Source organism: Aquarana catesbeiana, linkage group LG04, assembly GCF_042186555.1.
Source record: "Aquarana catesbeiana isolate 2022-GZ linkage group LG04, ASM4218655v1, whole genome shotgun sequence".
In the NCBI taxonomy this organism is placed as follows: domain Eukaryota; kingdom Metazoa; phylum Chordata; class Amphibia; order Anura; family Ranidae; genus Aquarana; species Aquarana catesbeiana.
In genome coordinates this window covers 10177364-10203792 of record NC_133327.1, presented here as the reverse complement: position 1 = coordinate 10203792, position 26429 = coordinate 10177364, and the positions used below count along the sequence as shown (strand labels likewise).

At 43.7% G+C, this 26429-nt stretch overlaps 1 protein-coding gene across 2 annotated transcripts in view; it reads right to left on the bottom strand.

Moving 5' to 3' along the window:
• Positions 1–2416: 2416 nt before the first annotated feature.
• The window catches only part of LOC141139047 (L-threonine 3-dehydrogenase, mitochondrial-like), a 47412-nt gene continuing 23399 nt past the window's right edge, over positions 2417–26429 (bottom strand). For both annotated transcript variants that reach the window (XM_073624823.1, XM_073624822.1), the window contains exons 2-9: positions 22437–22635; positions 19890–19932; positions 17882–17952; positions 13918–14067; positions 13184–13356; positions 8281–8371; positions 6237–6506; positions 2417–5101 (exon numbers count right to left, since the gene is read on the bottom strand). In XM_073624823.1, the coding sequence (XP_073480924.1) occupies positions 4962–5101; positions 6237–6506; positions 8281–8371; positions 13184–13356; positions 13918–14067; positions 17882–17952; positions 19890–19932; positions 22437–22617 (1119 nt within the window). In that variant the 5' untranslated portion in view covers positions 22618–22635 and the 3' untranslated portion in view covers positions 2417–4961. The remainder of the gene's footprint in view (positions 5102–6236; positions 6507–8280; positions 8372–13183; positions 13357–13917; positions 14068–17881; positions 17953–19889; positions 19933–22436; positions 22636–26429) is intronic.

The window sequence follows — 26429 nt, the reverse complement described above, 5'->3', positions numbered from 1 at the left end:
GCGACACCAGAGACTGTATGATCATGCAAATGAATGATTGGGAATTGTTCTGACCTACTGTCCAGGAGTAGCAGGACATTAACTAATTGTTGTGAATGTAAACTGCTACACAAGGTAACACAACATAGGCTACATTACATGAGCAGTTCTAATCTCACACTTCTGGAATTGCCTCTATTTTTCTTACTGGGACACTCATTATGCATACAATGACTTTCAGCTGAGAAGTCAGAGCTTTGGCACGCCTCCCTACAATGCAAGCCTCTTGATAGGCTCAAACATGGCAGAAATCAGGCTGGGGGTGGATCTCAAAGCTTAGTGCAGTATTAGAGCTCTGGGACACCTCTCTACAATGAACCTCTATAGGCTCACACATTCTTCAGAAACTGGGGGTAGGGCACCAGAGCAGGGGGAAGGGGGATCAGAGCTCTGCCACACAATGCACACCCCTCTATATGCTCAAACATTGCAGGAATTGGAAAGGAGGGTGGAGTATTAGAGATCTGGCACACCTGTCTTCAATGCACACCCCTCTATAGGTTCACAAATTGCAGGAATTGGAAAGGAGGGTGGATTATTAGAGATCTGGTCTTCAATGCACACCCCTCTATAGGTTCACAAATTGCAGGAATTGGAAAGGAGGGTGGATTATTAGAGATTGGGCATGCCTTTCTATAGGCTCACCCATTGCAGTTATCAGAAAGGGAAGGAGCAGAGTATTACAGTTTTGGCATGTCTATCTACATTGACCCGTCAATAGGCCCACACATTGTTGGAAACAAATAAACTAATAGAGCCGAAAGTCCATAATGTTCTGCACAATAAGCAAAACAAAAGGTAAGTTTAAGTACTTTTAAATGTCCTGCTTATAGCAGGGTTAGTTGTGCCTAGAGATGGGCTTTAAGTCTATTTCAGTTAAGTATTCTTCTTTAGTGCCTATTCTGAAGAACTGTAACCCATATGAACCATCCACAATCCATGCTGTACTGGTTTGACTTCAGATGATTCCCTGCGCAATGAGTATCAGCGCGGCCATTTGAAGTCTCCACCAAGGAAACACATGACAGGCATGGATAAGATATGTTGTCAACACACCGACAAGCTTGGCATGTTAGCCTTGATGTCTTTAAAAGATTGATGAATGATCAGGCCTCATAAGGGTCCATGCACGGTTCCGAAATGTTGTCTATGTGATAATGAAGTAAAGATTGAAACGAACTTGCCGATGCCGGTGCATTGACGAAATATCTTACCCATGTTACACACCGTGACCAGTTGGGAGTCATTGTAGCACCCTTTTAAGAAATGGTTGGTTTCAGAATGGAGTATATACTCCAAGGGTGACAATGCGGGAGCACAGGGACAAAGCTTTGGAAAGACATATTAGATAAGCGCTGGGACTTAAAAACTTATTCATGCAGTCAAGTGGAGGGTAATTTCTAAATAAGCCCATTGGTTCTGGTGAGACTGCTCACTTACAAGGCTTCCCTTTATGGGTATCTGGAATGGAATCAAACCATAGAAGTAATTAAAGGAGCACCAATCCACAAGACGAGACAAGACCATAGTTACATAGTAGGTGAGGTTGAAAAAAGACACAAGTCCAACCTGTGTGTGTGATTATATGTCAGTATTACCTTGTATATCCCTGTATGTTGTGGTCATTCAGGTGCTTATCTAATAGTTTTTTGAAACTATCGATGCTCCCCCCAGTGTATAGATTGCATTCATATTTTTGCCACCCAAATGCATTATTTAAAAATGTTCTACATTAAACCATCATATGTTATCGAAAGACTTTCAGGGATCAAACACTCCCCTTCATCAGGGCTTAAAAAACAAAAAAAATGGGAACATGAATGGACTCTGGAAACAGAACCAGACAGATCTGTACTAAATCTGATCTTTGCTCTCCTTAAGAACTGTTATTGTACCTAAATGATCAGAGGCGACTTTTAAAGCTTATATGAGACTTCAACGACTGGGGTTACATCTACTTTAATAAATATTGTGTAGAAATTGCAGGAGCTTGTCATGGTGGATGAAAATTAAGGTAAAGCCAATGTCTTAGCGACATGTTCTGATTTCCATGTGCCATCAACTACCATGTACCATCCCAAAATGGTGGCTTATGGCAGTTGACCACCATAATAAATACATTGTTAGCAGATATTGCAGATCTATATATCATTCGCTGGTCCTTTAAATCCAACCAGCCAACGTTATTCTCTGGTCACAGTCTAGTCAAAGCATCTACGAAATGTGATATTGAAGAAACTTAAGTCAGTCATTCTCTTTAGACTCTTATCCCGTATTAAAAACATATTTTAATCAAGTATACTTTAAGCCTGTATGATACAACCTGCCCACCAAACTTCATGCATAAAGGCAATAAATTAAAAGCAAACAACTCATCTGCACAGAAATTTAACATTTTATAAAACAAAGCCAACTGCAAACATCAGATGCACATATATACATCGTGCTAATACAATTCTGAAAGACATTAAGACGTTGTTTAGAAGGTAACTTGCCAAAGACCCCATTAAAGGAAAGGATGGACAACCGATATATATCAAACATCACTGAAGAACTTAAGGTTAGGTTGATGGCAATTATTTATTAAGACTTTTGTCACTTTTATTTAGCTTATGTTTATACTACAGTTTAAGGTTCATACTGCTTCAGCAATTCACAGAGATAAAACTGAACTCCAGCCAGATATATTAAAAAGGTCTTCATTTAATCCAGCTATTTCTTTGGTTAAAACATATGTCACATCATCTTAAATACAGCTAGTATAAGTCATATCTTTAATAAAACACTGCATTCTCTATAAAAAAAAATACTCCAGCAATATTCAACACTCAACATTTGACTCCAGTTTTTTGCCCATAGAGTAGCCTTTCTCAACTACGGCACTGTGGAAGCCTAGAGTTTCTCCAGAGGTTGTTAGGGGTTCCTTGAACAAAACTCTTTCCAGCTTTTTGTAAGGGGGGGGGCATTGATCACCAGTGTAAGCAGCACTCTTCACAATGACCACTAGTGTACTAAGGCCCTTTACTGACCACCCATATAAAGGGCACTTATATGACCAACGTCATCGATGTAAGGAGCATTCGTCCCACTGACCACCAATATAAGGGGCATTCTTCTCACTGATCACCAATGTAAGGAACATTCTTCTCACTGATCACCAATGTAAAGGAACACTCTTGCCACTGATCACCAATGTAAGGAACATTCTTCCCACTGATCACCAATGTAAGGAACATTCTTCCAACTGATCACCAATGTAAGGAGCATTCTTCCCACTGATCACCAATGTAAGGAACATTCTTCCCACTGATCACCAATGTAAGGAACATTCTTCCCACTGATCACCAATGTAGGGAACATTCTTCCCACTGAGCACCAATGTAAAATACATTTTTTTCCACTGAGCACCAATGTAAGAAGCATTCCTCCTAATAAAGAACCCAACAGTTCCTCCAGCAATAATGATCACTATGGGCAGATGGGGAGGGTTCTCCGGCACTGGGTAGTACAGAAGATATCTCAACACTGGAGACCCAAAGATAGAAGAAGTCAAAACCAAAATATAACATTTGTGTGGAGATGACCTTTAAACATGCTGGATTTCTAAGCTCTGTTATAGTGGTCTGATGTTTAGCCTCCTGCCTTGGTGGGTGCAGGGCAGTGCCCTTTTTTGTGAATGGCCAAAATAAAAGTCCAAGATCAACCATAAAACAAGAATAAAACAAGAATGTAACAAGAATAAAATAAAAGACAGGACAAGGAAAACATGTAACATTTTCGCACTAGCGTTCTTTAACTTCAAATAAGACAGCCTGCAACCTTGTAACAATCATCGCCACTGAACTGTAGCTTTCCCATTGACGAAGGGGGGGCATAATTAAAGGAGGACTCTGGGTAAAACAAAAATTCATCAGATCAACGCAAGAATATTTTGGGGAAAAAGTGCTTATAGGAGGCTGTTTAAGCAGGCTTAAAGCCACCTAAAGTGGACTTGTACTATGATCATAGTAGGCAAAGTAACAGGTTCTTTTTTATAGGAAGCACAATAAGCATTCTGCATTGGAAAAAGGAAATTATGGTTTTGAGGTACATGTTGAGTACAGGTTCACTTTAAAGCTTGAAATGCCTTCCCCGCTTCTTCCTTTCCCCCTCATCAACATGTTAATTTAAAAAAAAAAAGCCTTTCTGTTTTCATTATATACATTATTTTATACCCAGTGATGCCATTACTAGGCGTTTGTACTTGTCTATGCAATGCAGGCAGATCATGGCTGGTGGGAGGGGCTGGCAGGGTGCAGCACCCTGCCTCTGTACTCCCCTCAGTCCTGATGCAGGCAGTGGGCTGGATCTTGGGACGAGTTATGCAAATATTAAAATGCCTTGATGGGTAGGCATCAGCCTGGAGGAATGGGTGCGCCTAGGCAGGGTGGATTTGTATGCAAACTATCTTTGCCGAGCCTTCATGATTGAAAACAGAGGGGGTGGGCCAGGAAATGAGGCGGGCTCTATCTGACCTGCTGCAGCTTCTAACGCACATTGTGAGACGCTCACAGTGTGCAGTGAAATCAGAGTAAGCCATTTCAGTACCGGACAGGAGCCTGTACAACTGTGCAAGACTGATGGGCAGGAGTTCAGCTTCAATCATTGTAAATGAAACAGGATGACTACTGCTGTACTGACCCTGAAAACAGAAGATTTCAAGTAATGTTCCATGGATTCACACCTTGCCACTTCTAACCAATGAATTAAAAAAAATTAAAATAAAAGTAAGTTATGTCTACACACATACATACATATAGGTATGCAGTTGCAGCAAATGGGGGGGACAACTGCGTTGTACTCTAATCAAGTTTCCCATCCAGGACATGCGGCCATTGTACACTGTGGCATGACATGGGGGTTGGTGGTCATTGAAATTGGTCTCAGTTGGCTTGCACGGCCAGACGTTCGCTGTTCAAGTATCCAAGCATTGTCGTTACCAATTCAGGCAGATCGTATTCATGTTTCCAGCCCCAGTCCTTGCGAGCGTTATTGTCATCGAAATTCATCGGCCAGCTGTCCGCTAAAAAGAACAGGACAAATTGGTTGCAATACTGCTAATCAGGCTTTTTTCATCTACGCTCCCTCCATCTCAGTGATACTGATCTCCTCCAGCCTCTTTCAGCCATATCATTGCTCTAGACCGGCTTCTAGTGGTTATTGCTTGTCCTGCCACTTAATATGGGTTGTTGCTAGCCCTCATACTTGCTGGCCATGCCACTTACTAGGGTTTATTGCTTGCTCTGATACTTGCTGGGGCTTATTGCTGGGGGTTGCCATTGTTAGCTCTGTACTTGTTCTGGGTTTCTATGGGTTGTCATTGCTGGCCCAGACACTTGCTGGCCATGCCACTTACTAGGGTTTATTGCTTTATTGACACTTTGAGGGTTAGTACTTGGCATAAAAATTTTCTTGGGTTTATTGCTGGGGGTTGTCAAAGTTAGCTCTGCACTCGCTGGGGGTTATTGCTTGCTTTGCCACTTACTATGGGTTGTCATTGCTGGCCCTGACACTTGTTGGCCATGCCACTTTTTTCAGTGTTTATTGCTTGCCCTGACACTTGCTGGGGGCTATTGCTTGGCATGAAATTAGCTTAGGCTAATTGCTGGGGGTTGTCAATGTTGGCTTTGCATTTGCTGGGGGTTATTGTTTGCCCTGCCAATTACTAGAGTTGTTTATTTATGGCCCTGACACTTCCTGGAGGTTACTGCTGGCCATGCCACTTAATAGAGGTTATTGCTGGGTTTTTTCTTGCCCTGACATTTTCTTGAACCTGGGGGGTTGTCATTGTTGGCTCTTGATGGGGGTTTTTGCTTACCCTAACATGCTGGGGATTACCACTGCTGGCACTGACATCAAATATTGCTGCTAATAACAGCAGTAATGGGCCTTTTTTTACTCCCCCAACCCCTTCAGTGAACCCTCAGGTCCTATTTTGTCTAAACATTAGCAAAGAAAAAGGTGAAACACTAAAATTCATAATGAATGAAGCACCGCCCACTTTATGGATCATTCCTACTTTCTGGCAAAGCCTATGGGATCACTATGGGTTATTTTAGTGAAAGCTTCAGGAGGTAAAGAGAACTAAAAATGGTCTTTTGGGATTTTAGTAAATGAGATTCCATCTATGTTATAGTTCAGTTTGACAAAACACTTACCGATGGCTTGTCGTACGGGGTCCACATTGTACACAACTTCTAGCTCAGGTAGATGTTTCTGCACCTCTTGTGTCAGCTCCTCGGGGCTGAAGCTCATGGCATTGATGTTGTACGTCCTCATGGTGAGGGATTCTGAGGGGGCCTGGAGCACTTCCACCGTCGCCCTCAGACAGTCGTCGATGTACATCATGGGCAAGCGAGTGTTTGGTTTCAGGTTGCAAACAAACCTTCCAGTTTTGATGGCATCATGGAAGATCTGGACGGCATAGTCTGGAGGTAGAAACATGCAGAGATAAGTTTATTTCAAGAGAGGCGTGTTACATAGTTACAAAGGTTGAAAAAAGACACAAGTCCATCAAGTCCAACCTGTGTGTGCTTTTATGTCAATATTACATTGTATATCCCTATATGTTGTGGTCATTCAGGTGCTTATCTAATAATTTTTCTAAATTATCGATGCTCCCTGCTGAAACCACTGCTTGTGGAAGAGAATTCCACATCCTTACCGCTCTTACAGTAAAGAACCCTCTACACAGTTTAAGGTTAAACCTCTTTTCTTCTAATTTTATTGAATGGCCGCGAGTCTTTTTAAATGCCCTATCGCGGAAAAGTTTTATCCCTATAGTGGGGTCACCAGTACAGCATTTGTACATTGAAATCATATCCCCTCTCAAGCGTCTCTTCTCCAGAGACAATAAGTTCAGTGCTTGTAACCTTTCCTCATAACTAAGGTTCTCCAGTCCCTTTATTAGCTTTGTTGCCCTTCTCTGGACTCTCTCCAGTTCCAGTACATCCTTCCTGAGGACTGCTGCCCAGAACTGGATGGCATACTCCAGGTGCGGCCAGACCAGAGTCTTGTAGAGCGGGAGAATTATGGTTTTATCTCTGGAATTAATCCCTTTTTTAAATGCATGCCAATATTCTGTTTGCTTTGCTTGCAGCAGCTTGGCATTGCATGCCATTGCTGAGCCTATCATCTACTAGGACCCCCAGGTCCTTTTCCATCCTAGATTCCCCCAGAGGTTCTCCCCCTAGTGAGTAGATTGCATTTGTGTTTTTGCCACCCAAATGCATTATTTTACATGAAACCTCATTTGCCATGTAGTTGCCCACCCCATTAAATTGTTCAGATCTTCTTGCAAGGTTATCACATCCTGCCGAGAAGCTTTTGCCCTGCTTAACTTCGTATCGTCCGCAAATACTGAGATTGAGCTTTTTATCCCATCCTCCAGACCATTTATTAATAAGTTAAATAGGATTGGTCCCAGGACAGAACCCTGAGGGACCCCACTACCCACCCCTGATCATTCCGAGTACTCTCCATTTATCACCACCCTCTGAACTCGCCCTTGTAGCCAGTTTTCAATCCATGTACTCACCCTATGGTCCATGCCAACGGACCTTATTTTGTACAGTAAATGTTTATGGGGAGCTGTGTCAAATGCCTTTGCAAAATCCAGATACACCACGTCTACAGGCCTTCCTTTATCTAGATGGCAACTCACCTCCTCATAGAAGGTTAATAGATTGGTTTGGCAAGAACGATTCTTCATGAATCCATGCTGATTACTGCTAATGATACCATTGTCATTACTATAATCTTCTATATTAGTCCCTTATCATCCCCACCAAGAGTTTACATACTATTGATGTTAGGCTAACTGGTCTGTAATTCCCAGGGATATATCTTGGCCCTTTTTTAAATATTGGTGCTACATTGGCCTTTCTCCAATCAGCTGGTACCATTCCGGTCAGTAGACTGTTCGTAAAAATTAGGAACAATGGTCTGGCAATTACTTGACTGAGTTCCCTAAGGACCCTCGGGTGCAAGCCATCTGGTCCCGGTGACTTATTTATGTTACCTTTTTTAAGTCTATTCCTAATTCTATCCTCTGTTAGCCACGAGGGTGTCTCCTGTGATGTGTCATGACGATAAACCTTGCAGTGTTCTATTTCCATTTAAAGCAATACTAAAATAAGGATGACATTCTTTACAATGTACCGGTGTCTTCTATCATACCAAGCAGTAAAGAAAAATTCATACCTGTTGTTCCTCCTCCTGGCTGGGAATCTGCAGAAATGATCCCTGGGTATCGGAGGCATCGGAAGTCTAGTCCATACCGGTAGTGATAATACTGAGGAAATAAAAGGAAGAAGATTTCAAATAAAACTCCAGGCAAACAGGTGAGAATCATATACTGGAGACATTTTAATCCCCATAGGATTTGCATTAATGTGCATGCAGTCCTGAGATTTACACAGCTCTGCCACACATCACTACCAGGTGGATGACAGTTAGTTACAGTTAAGAAATACAGTGGTGTCTTCTCTCCACCCCCAGCCTGTGACTGGGCCATGAAAGAGCAGCAGCAGACTGCAGAAGTCATCTCTTTGCTTACTTTGCTCTCTCCTCCCATCAGCATACTCCATGTTAACACATTTGCATACAGCACATCTTAATGGCTCCCAGTCCTGCCCCTTCCTCTCCCAGTCTGAGCTCTGCTCTACAAGAGATTGCAAGATGCTTATACCAACTCATATTTAAGTACCTACACTAGTTGCACATATATTACATTTAAAGGGGTAGTAAAGGTTCGGATTTTTAAAATAAAAATAACAAACATGTTATACTTACCTGCTCTGTGCAAAACCCCCGATCCTCCTTTTCTGGGGTGTCCCGGCGGCACTCCTGGCTCCTCCCCTTCATCGACCAGCCCCTTCAAGACTCAGCCCCGCCCCCTTCCACTCCCGTGTCTCTGGATTTGATTGACAGCAGCTTGAGCCAATGGCTCCTGCTGCTATACCCCAGTAAATCTCTCCACCAGTACAGATCTCCCACCCCAGTACCTCTCTCCACCAGTAGAGATCTCCCACCCCAGTACCTCTCTCCACCAGTACAGATCTCCCACCCCAGTACCTCTCTCCACCAGTTCAGATCTCCCACCCCAGTACATCTCTCCACCAGTCCAGATCTCCCACTCCAGTACATCTCTCCACCAGTCCAGATCTCCCACCCCAGTACATCTCTCCACCAGTCCAGATCTCCCACCCCAGTACAGATCTACACCAGTCCAGATCTCCCACCCCAGTACATCTCTCCACTAGTCCAGATCTCCCACCCCAGTACATCTCTCCACCAGTCCAGATCTCCCACCCCAGTACAGATCTACACCAGTCCAGATCTCCCACCCCAGTACATCTCTCCACTAGTCCAGATCTCCCACCCCAGTACCTCTCTCCACCAGTAGAGATCTCCCACCCCAGTACAGATCTACACCAGTCCAGATCTCCCACCCCAGTACATCTCTCCACCAGTCCAGATCTCCCACCCCAGTACATCTCTCCACCAGTCCAGATCTCCCACCCCAGTACATCTCTCCACCAGTCCAGATCTCCCACCCCAGTACCTCTCTCCACCAGTAGAGATCTCCCACCCCAGTATCTCTCCCCACCAGTCCAGATCTCCCACCCCAGTACATCTCTCCACCAGTCCAGATCTCCCACCCCAGTACATCTGTCCACCAGTCCAGATCTCCCACCCCAGTACATCTCTCCACCAGTACAGATCTCCCACACCAGTACCTCTCTCCACCAGTACAGATCTCCCACCCCAGTACCTCTCTCCACCAGTACAGATCTCCCACCCCAGTACCTCTCTCCACCAGTACAGATCTCCCACTCCAGTACCTTTCTCCACCAGTACGAATCTCCCACCAGTATTGATCCCCCACCCCAGTACCTCTCTCCATCAGTACAGATCTCACACCCTAGTACATCTCTCCACCAGTACAGATCTCATACCCCAGTACATCTCTCCACCAGTACAGATCTCCCACTCCAGTACATCCCTCAACCAGTCCAGATCTCATACCCCAGTACATCTCTCAACCAGTCCAGATCTCCCACCCCAGTACATCTCTCAACCAGTCCAGATCTCATACCCCAGTACATCTCTCAACCAGTACAGATCTCACACCCCAGTACATCTCTCAACCAGTACAGATCCCCCACCCCAGTACATATCTCCACCAGTACAGATCCCTCACCCCAGTATATCTCTCCACCAGTACAGATCTCACACCCCAGTACATCTTTCCACCAGTACAGATCTCACACCCCAGTACATCTCTCCACCAGTACAGATCTCACACCCCAGTACATCTCTCCACCAGTACAGATCCCCCACACCAGTACCTCTCTCCACCAGTACAGATCTCATACCCCAGTACATCTTTCCACCAGTACAGATCTCACACCCCAGTACATCTCTCCACCAGTACAGATCTCACACCCCAGTACATCTCTCCACCAGTACAGATCTCACACCCCAGTACATCTCTCCACCAGTACAGATCTCACACCCCAGTACATCTCTCCACCAGTACAGATCTCACACCCCAGTACATCTCTCCACCAGTACAGATCCCCCACCCCAGTACCTCTCTCCACCAGTCCAGATCTCCCACCCCAGTACATCTCCCCACCAGTACAGATCTCCCACCCTAGTACATCTCTCCACCAGTACAGATCTCACACCCCAGTACATCTCTCCACCAGTACAGATCCCCCACCCCAGTACCTCTCTCCACCAGTCCAGATCTCCCACCCCAGTACATCTCCCCACCAGTACAGATCTCCCACCCCAGTACATCTCTCCACCAGTACAGATCTCACACCCCAGTTCATTCTCCGAGGTGCTAGCTTTCTAGCTGCATACTTGACCACTGTATAATGGCTATCACCACGGTGTAGAGGAGACAGGTCCACTTCAGCAAAGGGGCTGGGCATATGATCACACTGGTCAACATTTGCACAGGTTCAGTTTCAGGGCCATTCCAAAAAAAAAAGGACAACCAGTGGGAATTAAGTACCCAGCTGGAGCCAGGTGCACAGGATAAAAATGACAACTTTGATATTAAACCTGCGCAATTGAAGTGAAAATTTGTGTTCCTCGGGTTTATTTCAGGATCCTTTTAATGATTGTGCTTTTGGCGGTTTGTTTTGGCTAGGTGTCCCTGTCCATGAACAGGTGAATGCTAACATTAGCAGACTGCCAGATCAGCAGAATGACGCATCTTTGGAAATATAAATAGTTCATTCTCCTAGTAGAATGTTGGCAGCTCCTGCCAAATATTACCAAACACACCGCGAGAGACGTCTACGCTGCAAACCGCACATCGCTGAGTCAGCTCTGGGGACGTCATTTTGTCACTGCTAGGAATTTATTACACCCCTTCATGTCGGTCAAGTACTGACCATCGAGAGTCAGTAGGACCGGTTCCTGACAGCAGTGCTGTGCAGCCAAATACACAGTGCTATTCAATCGGGAGGGCTTCCTACCGTCCCCAAACATTTAAAGTGATTTAACTGACAACACATGCAGATGGAAATTCATCTCATTGATCTATAGATGAATGAAACAGAATAAATGAGCAGCCAGTTTACTTTGTATCTCTCCATCTCTTGTCTGATCAATGTTTATAAACAATGATAAGGGGATGATAAGGGACTATATACAAGATTTTAGTAATAAGAACGATATCATTAGCAGTAATCAGCATGTATTCAGGAAGAATCGTTCTTGCCAAACCAATCTACTAACCTTCTATGAGGAGGTGAGTTGCCATCTAGATAAAGGAAGGCCCGTAGACGTGGTGTATCTGGATTTTGCAAAAGCATTTGACACAGTTCCCCATAAACGTTTATTGTACAAAATAAGGTGCGTTGGCATGGACCATAGGGTGAGTACATGGATTGAAAACTGGCTACAAGGGCGAGTTCAGAGGGTGGTGATAAATGGGGAGTACTCAGGTCAGGGGTGGGTAGTGGGGTTCCCCAGGGTTCTGAGCTGGGACCAATCCTATTTAATTTGTTTATAAATGACCTGGAGGATGGGATAAACAGTTCAATCTCTGTATTTGCAGACGATACTAAGCTAAGCAGGGCAAAAACTTCTCCGCAGGATGTGGAAATCTTGCAAAAAGACCTGAACAAATTAATGGGGTGGGCGACTACATGGCAAATGAGGTTCAATGTAGAAAAATGTAAAATAATGCATTTGGGTGGCAAAAATATGAATGCAATCTATACACTGGGGGAGAACCTCTGGGGGAAAGATGGAAAAGGACCTGGGGGTCCTAGTAGATGATAACAAAGCAAACAGAATATTGGCATGCATTAAAAGGGGGATCAACTCCAGAGATAAAACGATAATTCTCCCACTCTACAAGACTCTGGTCCGGCCTCACCTAGAGTATGCTGCCCAGTTCTGGGCACCAGTCCTCAGGAAGGATGTACTGGAAATGGAGCGAGTACAAAGAAGGGCAACAAAGCTAATAAAGGGTCTGGAGGATCTTAGTTATGAGGAGAGGTTACGAGCACTGAACTTATTCTCTCTGGAGAAGAGACGCTTGAGAGGGGATATGATTTCAATTTACAAATACTGTACTGGTGACCCCACAATAGGGATAAAACTTTTTCGCAGAAGAGAGTTTAATAAGACACGTGGCCACTCATTAAAATTAGAAGAAAAGAGGTTTAACCCTAAACTACGTAGACGGTTCTTTACTGTAAGAGCAGCAAGGATGTGGAATTCCCTTCCACAGGCGGTGGTCTCAGCGGGGAGCATTGATAGCTTCAAGAAACAATTATATAAGCACCTGAATGACCGCAACATACAGGGATATGTAATGTAATACTGACACATAATCACACACATAGGTTGGACTTGATGGACTTGTTTCTTTTTTCAACCTCACCTACTATGTAATGTTACTTTGTATCTCTCTATTTCCTGTCTGATCAATGTTTATAAACAATGTTACTTTGTATCTCTCTATCTGCCACCTAATCAATGTTTTTGACATCCCCCCCCCCGCCATCCCCTTAGTGTTTCTATAAATTCGGAAAGTAATACAGCGTTTTCTTTGGCTCTCGGTGATTCGCACCTCTCCCATTAGCTCCGCATGGACTTTGGACACCCCATAGATCGTCCTCGGCCTCTGTATGCACAAATCCGGAGTTGGGTTTCTGGGCGAGGTTGGACCAAACGCTCCAATTGTGCTGGGGACAAACAGCCGTAACCCGTGTTCAGCCGCAATATCCAGAATATTATGTAAACCTGGAAACAAAATGGAATATGGAATTAGATCTGAAATCCAGGGAGCCGAGTGTGAGGCTGAAATACACATATGTGAGCTTCCTCATCTGTCAGGGGATTTGTAATTCTGAGTGGTCATTTTTGTGATACATACACCCCTGCCACACAACACAGCCAAGGAGGGTGACACCACTGTAAAGGTTAAGAGTTGAGAAATGCATTGGTGTTACCCAATGAGCGGCAACTCAATGATTGATCATCAACTCTGCTGACACATGTGCATGTGGCAGCACCTGATTGGCTCCCAGTGCTGCCCCTCCCTCTCCCAGTTTGTGTGTTGCTGTGCAGAGGAATCCAGGAAGCTGATGCACAACTTTAATAAATGGTGCTTTTTTGGAATTTTTCTTTGAGTGCTCAATTTAACATGCGATTCTTGTTAGCAACTGCATCAAATTTATTACATGGATATCAGAGTTGGAAATTGGCAAAAATGTGGATCGGTTCACATGAAGGGTCAGACTTGGGTTAGAAGGAAATGCAAATGTATAGTTTAAAAAAAAAAAAAAAAAATTATTTTCTTACCAGTTATATTGACTGATCTGGCCAAAGCGACGTTCGCCTCGCCGACCGCACTGAGCAGCGCGCTGTAGTGTATTAACCAGGTGATGCGATTATTCACCACGATTTCACGGAGGTTTTTGTAGTCCAAAATATCAGAGTAAATGAAAGGTCCTATTTAAAGTGATCAATTAAAAAAGGATTATAAAACTGGCACCGGATGACCCATCACCACACCATATAATTTATGAAATCGGGGAGGCTGTAAGACACACCCAACGCCTTCCCGTAACCTGCATGAAGCATCCTGACCGAACCCAGGATAATACAGGTTCAGAAACCGGGCTGTCCAAGGTATATAATGGGCGGTTGTAGATGTTCTCTCTCAGAACTATGATATACTTCCACCAGTCCCAGATTGGTTAAGACAGCCTCTTCAGTCATGGTCACATGGAACCCTAATGTTCCATCAGAGATTGCTAGGGGTTCCTTGAGCTGTGGCAGGTTGCTCTCCTGCTCAGTTGTACCTGCATAGTTCTGAAGCTGACGTCACGTGGCAGAACCAATAGATTGGGCCCAGCAAAGTTTTTCTTCTCACCTCTTAGGTAAGTAACCACTGACACCAATTATTAATTTTTTTTAGCTGTAAGGAGGCATTCTTCCCTCTAATCACCAAAGTATGGGTTGTTCCTCTCACTGACCATCAATGTAAAGATGGCATGTCTACTATTGACCATCAGTGTAGGACAGGGTTTCTCAACCAAGGTTCTATGGAAACCTAGGGTTCCTCCAGAGGTTGCTAGGGGTTCCTTGAGCAATGAGCAATTTTGGCCTCTCAGATAAGTTCCCACTGACACCATTGATCTTTTTAGCTATCTGTAAGGGGGTAATTCTTCCCAATGACCACAAATATAAAGGAGCATTCTTCCCACTGACCATCACACTAACGTATCATGAGTTGTAGGTATAGTCATTTTTAGCAGGGGTTCCCTGAGACTGGAAAGTTATTTCAATGGTTCCTCTGTGTTGAAAATGTTGAGAAATGCTGCTATAAGAGGACCCTTTTTAATGTCTCACCTCTGCTCTGAAGAAATCGCTGTTTGTTTCCCCATGTCCTGTTCAGACTGATTCTGAATGCTGATGAGGAACGCTGCAGGGTCTACATCCCTTTGGAAGTATTTAACCCTTGGGGAGTATCTCACCAATACTGAAATTCCTATTGCAGAGGGTGCCTAAAACATCCTATTGCAGTGGGTGGCTGCGACCTACATAAGTAAGTGCGGGGCTGGTGACCGACCGACCGACTGACCAGGGGGAGTGCCTGTGATACAGTTTCTGTGGACACAGTCCCGCTCTCCTCCTCTCCTCTATGGGGCAATCTGATAAAAACGGATCGCCTGTCCGTTTCCACCCAATGCCATCTATTTCGATCCTCTGGACGGATAGGGAATAGGACCACCATCCATCTGTTTTTGGCAGACAGGATCGGATCACTTGTAGCCGGGTGTCATCGGACATCCTCTGCTCCATAGAAGATTTGGGAGGCTCCGATCAGGTCTGCCTGAAAAACTGACAGGCGGACCTGATTGGACTGCCCATGTGAAAGGTCTCAAGTATGTACCTATGTAAGGAGGAGGAGGAGAGGGGCGAGCATAGCATCTGCAGTGTCTCTACTATTAAGTACTCTTGGAAAAACTGCGATAGTTATCTCCGGGGAGTACACCTCCTGTCACATATACAGCGGGTAAAATACAGTAACTATTGAACACCATTTTTCTAGGTAAATGTATTTCTTAAGGTGCTATTGACATTAAATTTTCACCACATGTCGGTAACAACCCATGCAATCCATACATACAAAGAAACCAAAAAAAACAAATAAGTTCAGAAATTAAAATTATATGTAATAAAATGGAATGACACAGGGAAAAGGTATTGAACATGCTAACTGAAATGTTTTTAAATACTTGGTACAAAATCATTTGTTGGTAATGACAGCTTCAAGATGCCTCCTGTATGGAGAAACTAGTTACATGCATTGCTCTGGTGTGATTTTGGCCCATTGTTCCACACAGTCTTCAAATCTTGAAGGTTCCGTGGGCCTCTTCTATGAACTCTGATTTTTAGTTCTTTCCACAGACTTTCTATTGGATTTAAGTCAGGTGATTGGGTGGGCCATTCTAGCAGCTTTATTTTCTTTCTTTGAAACCAAATGAGAATTTCCTTGGCTTTGTGTTTGGGATCATTGTCTTGCTGAAATGTCCACCCTCGTTTCATCTTCATCATCCTGGTAGATGGCAGGAGATTTTTATCAAGAATGTCTTGGTACATTTTTTCATTCATCCTTCCTTCAAAGATATGAATTTTGCCAGTACCGTGTGCTGAAAAACACCCCCTCGCCATGATGTTCCCACCTCCAAACTTCACTGTTGGTATTGGGGTGTTTTGGGGGTGATGTGCCATTTGACCTCCAAACATGGTGTGTATTATGGCATCCAAAGAGTTAAAATTTAGTCTCATCTGACCAGACTATATTCTCCCAGTATTTCACAGGCTTGTCTAACTGTTGTGCGGCAAACTTTAAACAAGCTTCAACATGCTTTTTCTTCAGCAATGGAGTCTTGCGTGGTGAGCGTGCATACAGGCCATGGCGGGTGAGTGCATTACTTACTGTTTTCTGTGAAACCATTGTAGCTGCCAATTCCAGGTCTTTCTGAAGCTCTCAACAAGTGGTCCTTGGCTCTTGGACAACTCTTCTGATAATTCTTTTCACTCCTGTGTCAGAAATATTGCGAGGAGCACCTGGTCGTGGCCGGTTTATGGTGAAATTATATTCTTTGCACTTCTGGATTATGGACCCAACAGTGCTCACTGGAACATTCAGAAGTTTAGAGAATCCTTCTGTAACCAATGCCATCAGTATGTTTTGCAACAATAAGGTTGTGAAGGCCTTGAGAGAGCTCTTTGCTTTTACCCATCATGGGATGTTTGTTATGTGACACCTTGGTAATAAGACACCTTTTTATTGGCCATCAGTTGAGACTGAACCAGCTGATATTAATTTGCACTGACAAGCGGCAGGATAGCTTTGTAATTACTGATAGATTTCAGCTGGTGTCTTGGCTTTCCATGCCTTTTTGCACCTCCCTTTCTTCATGTGTTCAATACTTTTTCCCTGTGTCATTTAATTTTATTACACATAACTTAATTTCTGAACTTATTTGTTTTGGTTCCTTTGTATGTATGGATTGCATGGGTTGGTGACAATTTCATATCAAGAGCACCTTTAGAAATATATTTATCTAGAAAAATGGTGACGTCTTCAATACTTGCTTTACCAGCTGTAAATAATAGAGATATGCCCAGGAGATGTCAAGCACCTCCTTGGACTTAACTTATAGTATGCCTTCACTTTTTACAAAAGGAGCTGAATAACTGGAATGCAGCTTTAAATTACAATATAGTTTGTGTAGCAACTGTATATGCCAAATTATTTTTCCCATGAAAATGTACTAACCCTTATTATATGCTTGGGGGATGGAAAACGACCAATGAAAGTCCCACTTCCACAAATTGATGAACACCATTTGTATTTAAAGGGTTACATAAAATAATATTGATAGCTTTGTCAATTATAACCTTTCTGTTGGTAAAAAAAAAAAAAAAATTGGATATAATTCCCCAATGCCATGATGTGACAACTACAATGTGAATGAGATGGCCTGAATTGTATCTTGGGAGGATGCCGATCCTGCACTCTCAGGTAGTAGGTGAACCTGTTACATAATTTCCAGGTGAGTAATTCCCAATTGCAAAACTATATCCTGCTTTTAATTAAATTTGCGTTCCGGACTCATCACAGTAGAGGTAGACAGAGAGGGGGGTGTTTGCCGAAGGGGCAGAGTACAGAGGGATGTTGATGGATCTTTCCTTATAATGTGACAGAGCAATCAGTAATATTTCGGGAACACTGCATACAGGATCTTACCGCTATAGAAGACGTTATCTGGAGGTTTACGGATATCTGAGAGGATCACATTGTTTTTCCCGAACCTTTTCCTGAAAAACAAGAACACACACACCTGTCATTTCATGTCATCACCCGGCTACTACGTCAGTCTACTCCAACCTAATCCAGACTTCCTCACGAAAGGAATAAAGTACTATATTCACGGCTCAAGGTACATTACCATGAACAGTAAGTTAAATAGAAGAATCAAAACAAAATAATAAGGAATGGGGCATGCTTGGTGCTCCTGACACCTATTACAACTATTATTTTCAGTAATAATAATGAAATAAGCAATGATAAAAAGGCAAAAAAAATGCAAATGGTAATGTTCCTAACATTCATTGGATGGTCAAAGGGAAGATTGCTTTACTTGCATTGGTGGCCACTGGGAGAATGATCCCCTTAGGGGATCAGAGGGAAGTTCCACCCTTTACATTGGTCATTGGGAGGAATGTTCCTTACATTGGTGGACCTTGAGAAGAACGTTCCTAACATTGGTGATCATGGAGAAAAATGCACCTTCCATTGGTGATCGGTGGGAAGAATGCACCTTACATTGATGGTCAGTGGGAAGAATGCCCCTTACACTGGAGATCAGTGGGAAGAATGCCCCTTACATTGGTGATCAATGGGAATAATGTCCCTTACATTGGTGATCAGTGGGAAGAATGCCCCTTACATTGGTGATCAATGGGAATAATGTCCCTTACATTGGTGATCAGTGGGAAGAATGTCCCTTACATTGGTGATCCGTGAGAAGAATGCCCCTTACATTGATGATCAGTGGGAAGAATGCCCCTTACATTGATGGTCAGTGGGAAGAATGCCCCTTACACTGGAGATCAGTGGGAAGAATGTCCCTTACATTGGTGATCCGTGAGAAGAATGTCCCTTACATTGGTGGTCAGTGGGAAGAATGTCCCTTACATTGGTGATCAGTGGGAAGAATGTCCCTTACATTGGTGATCAGTGGGAAGAATGTCCCTTACATTGGTGGTCAGTGGGAAGAATGTCCCTTACATTGGTGATCAGTGGGAAGAATGTCCCTTACATTGGTGATCAGTGGGAAGAATGCCCCTTACATTGGTGATCAGTGGGAAGAATGTCCCTTACATTGGTGATCAGTGGGAAGAATGCTCCTTACATTGGTGGTCAGTGGGAAGAATGTCCCTTACATTGGTGATCCGTGAGAAGAATGCTCCTTACATTGGTGGTCAGTGGGAAGAATGCTCCTTACATTGGTGGTCAGTGGGAAGAATGCTCCTTACATTGGTGGTCAGTGGTAAGAATGCCCCTTACATTGGTGGTCAGAATGCCCCTTACATTGGTGATCAGTGAGAAGAATTTCCCCTTCATTGGTGGTCAGTGGGAAAAGTGCCCCTTACATTGGTGATCAGTGGGAAGAATGCTCCTTACATTGGTGGATCTTGAGAATAATGCCCCTTACATTGGTGGTCAGAGGGGGAATGTACCCCTTACAGATAGCCAAAAAGACCATTACTTATCAGTGTTAGTGGTTACTGAAAGGCAGAAAATGCTCAAGGCACCCCTAACAACTTCTGGAGGAACCCTAGGATTCCATGGAACCCTAGCTAAGGAAGGCTGGTCTACTCAAAACTGGTGTATAAGCTTTGTGAGGATGCCCTATTCTGGAAACATCCTCCAGTGTCCTCTCTCTCCAGAGGAGAACCCTGGATAGTAACTGTGGCCAATATGTCTTAGCCCTTATGGATAACTGCAGCTGTAATAGTAAGACTCCACTTCAGCGTGAGACAGTGTTGAATTTTGGGGCTGATTTACTAAAACTGAGGAGTGCAAAATCTGGTGCAGCTGTTTTTATGGTAGCCAATCAGCTTCTAATGTCAGCTTCTTCAATGATACATTCAGTTTAATAAATCACTGTTTCCCTATGGCGTTGTACATAGCAGCTATAGCCAGCTTTGAGAATGTCAGACTATACACAGGACAACAGTATTTAGCTTACCTAAGCAGTTTTGCGAGCCCGACACCCAGCTGACCCAATCCTCCTGTAAGTAAAAACACATGGAGGGTTCAGAAGTAAGAACATCAAATCAGAGCTACGATCAGGAAACCTGGACTTGAGGGAACAGGCAGACTGCCATTGTAGACTTATCCTTCTGAAAATGCTAATTGTCTGACTGTCATACTAATCCAATAGCCTTAAAACTATAAATAAAAATCAATCCACTCAGTTAATTATTCCCTATAGCCTGGGTTGCAAGCTCACACAAAACAAAGTAATTCCATAACACCTTTTAGCAGTATCAATATCTTCAGCTGGAAGGAAGGAACTCTTATCTGGAAGCTGACGGTGCGCTGGAGCACTGATATGAGATATACAAGCTTTTATTTTTTTCTATGTGAGTGTTATTTTATCCTTTTTTTATACATTGAGCACTATAATCAGTACTATTTTGTTTATTGATCAAATAACCTAAAAGCCCACTAAAAAAAAACCCGGAACAAGTAACAAAAAAAAAAAAAAAGAAAAAAAAAAAAGAGAAGGAGGTCAGAACTACTTTGCATACTAATTCTAGCTCAGTGACTCAAAAAAAAAGTACTGGCAGTGGTGACATGGCATTATGGCCAGGCTCCATCTTCAAATACTACATGCTGTCTTTGGGCTAGAAATGGAGAAAAGCATTGATGGCCATGGCGTTAGCATTTTCAGGAGAAGGGCAGCAATGTTTCAGGACAGGTTTCCTCTAAGCGCTTTTAAAAAGGGATTTGTAAATTACCCCAATACCACCCCCCCCCCAACAATTTCATTATCACAAACCTTTTTTGTCACCACATGGTCATTTGTAATGTCGTAAAATAAAAATGACGGAAATCACCTTACAGAAATGTTCATTATGATAAACAGTACAAGAAATGGAATTTCTGGAAATACAGTGGAGTGCCTTACTAGACAATCTGACAGGATGGGGACAATCAGAAAGACGGAAGGCATGTATAGGAGAGACACACAAGTGACGGGGGAAGCATTAGGGAAAGAATCCGCAGGGGAGGGGCATGAAGAGAAGGATGTGCAGGGGAGGGGCGTAAGGGAAAACAAAAAGGTAGGGAAAAGAAAAAAGAGGAAGGCTGGAGAAGGATGGTGTGCTAGGCAAAACCAGGAAAGCAGAAAATGTGTATGGAAGACACATGAGGTGCGCATTCAAGAGAAGGGATTCTAGGGGAGGGGCAAAGGAAGAGCACACAGAGGAGGAAGGTGCAGGAGGAATTCCAGAGGAGAGACAGAGGGAGAGCACACAGGGGTGGGAGGAGAAGAATGCTTATGGGAAGGGCAGGAGGAGGAGGAAAGACGGAATTTTAGGGAAGGGACAAAGGTTGAGTACACAGGGGTGGGAGGAGGAGAAGAAGGAATTCCTAGTGGGAGGGAGAGCACACATGGGTGGGAAGAGAAGGATGCTCAATAGAAAGGCAGGAAGAGAAGGGGCAGAGGGAGAATATCATGCAAGTAAAATTTTAAAAAGAAAGAAAATTAAGATGTGCTGGCCAGAGTCAGGAAGGTGGAGTGACTGTACAGGAGATGCACAAGCTTAGCAAACTAAAGTTGGGAGAAAAAGGAATTTCAGAGAAGGAGAAGATGGACAGGCAAAGGGAGGAGGATGCTCAGGGGCAGACAATTGATGGAAGAAGGGAAGGATATGCAGGGGAGGGACATGAGGATAAGGGACATGCATTTTAGAGACAGAGGGAGAATATCATACAGGGAACTGAAAAGTCAAGAGAAGGATGATGTGCTGCCCAGAGTCAGGAAGGTGGAAAGCATATAGGGGAGATGCACAAGATGAGCAAAAGATGAGAGAAAAAGAAATTACAGAAGAGGGACAAAGGGAGAACAAGTAAGGTCAGGGAAGAGAAGGATATGCAGGGAGGGGCAGAGGGAGAACACCCAAGGCAGAACCAGTATGGAAAGGATATGCAGGGTAGGGGCAAAGGGACAACACAAAGGGGTGGGGCCAGGAAGAGAAGGATATGCAGGGGAGGAGCAGAGGGGAAGAACACAAGGGGAGGGCTGGGAGGCGAATGATAAGAAGGGGAGTGGCAGAGGTAGAGCACACAAAGGAGGGCCTGGAGGAGAAGGATATGCATGGGAGGGGCAGAGGGAGAGCACATGAGGAAGAGCCTGGAGGATAAAGATATGCAGGGGAGGGGCCAAGAGAAAGCACACTAGGGAGGGCATGGAGAAGAAGGATATGCAAGGGAGAGGCATAGGGAGAGCACACAAGGGAGGGCCAGGAGGAGAAGGATAAGCAGGGGAGGGGCAGAGAGAGACCACACGAGGGAGGGGCTAGAGGGGAAGGGTATGCAGGAAAGGTGGCAGAGGAAGATAATACAAGGGAGGGCCTGGAGAAGGATATGCAGGGGAGGGGCAGAGGGAGAACACACAAGAGAAGGCCAGGAGGAGAAACATATTCAGGGCAGGGGAAGAGGAAGAGCACATAGGGGAGCTCTAGTATCCTCATACCGAAACTAATGGCTGAGATCATTGCATACGTACCAGTGATCAACACCCGAGGGTGGTCAGCTTCAGAGAAGGACACCGAATGGAAGCTGGCATCAGATGGCACCTGACGAGGTGAGAAGCCGATGAAACGTATAGACGTGATGGCCTGACACCCACATGCAGGGCTCTGCAGCACATGCTTCACTGCACGTGTTAACGTCCTCATGACTGGCATGTTGTCTGTGACAGGAATCTGAAAAGGGACAAATAAATTAAACACTTACAGCCTTTTAATGGCCAAATGCAGATCAATAGCATTCTGCAGAGAATTTCATGTTCCAGCAAAGAGATCATTTAAAGTTGAACTCCAATTAAAACAGTATATACAGTGTTACATAGAACATCTCTAGTGCTACTTGAATGTTCTCCTGTTTGTTCATTCATAGCAGTGATGCCCAGAAATTAGGGAAAGAAGTCCTCCATTTTCTGTGTCCGTATTGGTAAGGCCCTATCAGGCACCAATTGCCTACAAGTCCATCCTCCCTTGTGCAGTGTCAGGGTGGTACACAGCTTTCATTATTCGCCCTGTCCTCCTGGTTTGTGACAAGAGCATGATGGCTGTAGCTGGGCCCCCTGGACATCCCCCAGACCCTAGACTCCTGCCTAATTTGCCTTGTAGATGATCTGGGCCGGCTTTTAAAGCAGAAATAATGAGTTTAACTGTTAACTCTAGGGGAACTGAGAGATGTAAAAAAAACAGTTTGGCTGAGTCAGCCTAAATACTTCTTCAGTGTTTTATGGCTACTGGGCACAGATGAGAACAGCGTGAAGACCACGCCACCTGAGCTCCTAAACCCCAGAGGACCATGTTACAGATGACTAAAATCAGCACGTACGCATTTTTAAAGGTGTTTTTAGGCACTGAATAATGAAAAATTGAGTCAGGAATCCGGTTATTTTATATGTCAGCACCTGTGTGCTTTACCTAATGTTTTTTTGGAAATATGTATCAAGGCAAGTCATTTATGTCAAGCCTTGGAGGTACAGGTGTGCAGGGGAAAGCCATTATATGTGTATACCAATATAATTTTGGTAAGCAAAGTATAGTATGCAGGCAGTGAGGTTCTACGGCAGATGGGTTAGAAAGCTCTAGGAGTTCATCTATGGGTTAGGAAATCTAAGAGTTAATCCTCGGGTTAGAAGATGTAGGAATTAATCCCTGTGTTTGGAGATCTAGAAGTTAATCTTTGGGTTAAGTGATTCAATAGTTAATATTTGGGTTAGGAGATATAGGAGTTCATCCTTGGGTGAGAAGCTCTAGAAGTTAGTCCTTGGGTTAGGAGATCCAGGAGTTAATATTTGCGTTAGGAGATCTAGGAGTTAGTCTTTGGGTTAGGAGATCTAGAAGTTAGTCCTTGGGTTAGGAGATTTAGAAGTTAGTCCTTGGGTTAGGAGATCTAGAAGTTAGTCCTTGGGTTAGGAGATCTAGAAGGTAATCCTCTGGTTAGGAGATGTGGGAGTTAATCCTCAGGTTAAGAGATCTAGGAGTTAATCTTTAGGTTATAAAATCTGGGGATTTATCCCCGGGTTAGAAGATCTATAAGTAATCCTTTGGTTAGGAAAGTTAATGCTTGGGTTAGGAGATCTAGGAGTTAATCTTTGTGTTAGGAAATGTGGGAGTGAATCCTGGGGTTAGGAGACGTGAGCATTAATCCTCAGGTTAGGAGATCTAGCAGTTAATCTTTGGTTTAGGAGATATAGATCTTTGGGTTAGAAGATCTAGGCATTAAAGTGTTACTAAACCCACAACAGTAAAATCAGTCTGTATATGCAGCATAGCATGCTTGTTATACTCCCTGTGCAACTTAAGGGGTTAATCCTCTGCATTGTGTAAAAAGACTGTTTTATCCTGTATGCATAGATCCTCCCCCTCCTGCACTGTCTATCTGGGGAAGGCCAGCTAACACAGGCAGGGTAGCCGACCTGCACATGCTCAGTTGTATCTTTTATGCTGGAGAGAACATTTACTTGTTCTCAGAGCTAGCCAGCTCACATGATATTGACATCACACATGTGAGCGTGTATACAGGCTGTAGTGGAAATCTCCTCCTACCTGAACTCTCAGCACTGTAGAAACTGTGCAGTTTATCATGTAACCGTGGTATACAGATCATCCAAAAAAGGTATATAGTGGCAGTATTTTAATGTTAAAAGAAGATTTATAAGCTGTGAGCACTGTGGGGGGGGGGGGTGAATCAACTATTTTCATATTACTGGGTTTAGTAACACTTTAATCCCTGGTTTAGGAGATTAGGAATTAATTCCTTGGTTAGGGGATGAAGAAGTTAATACTTGGGTTAGGCGATCTAGGAATTCATTTTTGGTTTAGCTTTCAGAATTAATATTTGGGTTAGGAGATGTAGGGGTTAATCCTCGGGTTAAAAGATCTTGGAATTATTCCCTGTGTTTGGAGATCTAGAAGTTATTCTTTGGGTTAAGGGATTCAAAAGTTAATATTTCGGTTAAGAGATCTAGGAGTTAATCTTCAGGTTAGGAGATCTAAAAGTTAATAGTTGGGTGAGGAGGTCCAGGAGTTAATCCTTGGGTTAGGAGATATACAAGTTAATTAGGTTGGGGGCTGTAGGAGTTAATCCTGGTGTTAGGAGATCTAGAGCTTAATCCTGGGGTTAGAAGATCTAGGAGTTAATCTTTGGGTTAGGAGATCTAGAGGTTAATCCTGGGGTTGGGAGATGAGGGAGTTAATCCTTTGGTTAGGAGACCTAGAAGTTAATGCTTGGGTTAGGAGATTTAGGAGTTAATCTTTGGGTTAGGAGATGTGGTAGTAAATCCTCGGGTTTAAGAGATATGGGAGTTAGCCCTTAGGTTAGGAGATGTAGGAGTTAATCCTCAAATTAGGAGATCCAGGAGTTAATCTTTGGGTTAGAAGATCTAGGGATGTATTCCGGATTGGGAGATCTAAGAGTTAATCCTTTGATTAGGAGATCTAGAAGTTAATGCTTGGGTTAGGAGATCTAGGAGTTAATCTTTGGATAAGGAGAGCTACGAGTTAATCTTTGGGTTAGGAGATGTTGGGGGTTAATCCTTGGGTAAGAGGTCTAGAAATTAATCATTAAGTTAGAAAATCTAGGAGTTAATCTTCATGGTTGGGAAATCTAGAAATTCATTTTTGGGTTAGGAGATCTAGGAATTAAATCTTTAGGTTAGGAGATTTTGGAATTAATTCTTGGGTAAGGAGATGTAGGGGTTAATCCTGCAGTTTGGAGATCCAGAAGTTAATTCTGGTGTTAGGAGATGTAGGGGTTAATTCTGGAGTCAGGAAACCCCCTCTGCGTTCCGGAATGCCTGCGTGTCACTAGAGGAGAGGAGACATGGACAGGATGGGGGGGAATCACGTACAGGAGATCAGGGACAGATTGGAATTGGCCTCAGATAAACTTTACTCTGCTGACATCACAAGAGAACCCACCAGTACATTCCTATAGAGAGCGCTGTTCGGGGGGGATTTCAGGAGATTACTGGGAACAATACGAGACAAGCATAGCACTTACATTGTCCCTATGAGAGCCTATTGCTGTGTTCTTACAGTTCTGGAACTTTGGGTTCAACTGCCAGGAGCAACATTTGCCAACAACTGGTTTCCTCCCATAGGGAAAAAATAAATAAATACATCTAAAAAAAAAAAAAAAAAGTACTGGAAGGTTTAATCGGTTTTCCCCTTAAATGATCCTAGAGCCCTGGTGCTCAACCTGTGGCCCTTTGGTGTTTTACAGTGTGGCCCTTAGGCCCCAGCACTCAGTAGCCGGAGCAGTCTCTGACTGTTTCCTATAGCATGACTCCAGTCTCCAGTTCTGCTTTAAAAAATTTCTGTATGTATAATGCCATTGATTTTTGCTGGGACTTCTAGCTCCTCAATCTTGACGGAAGAATAAATGAACCATCTGTGTTCTCATTGTGGGAGATAATTTTCTGCATTGCTGTTTTTTGTACACGTATGCCACGTACAAACCAGTCAATCCAGCAGCAGCC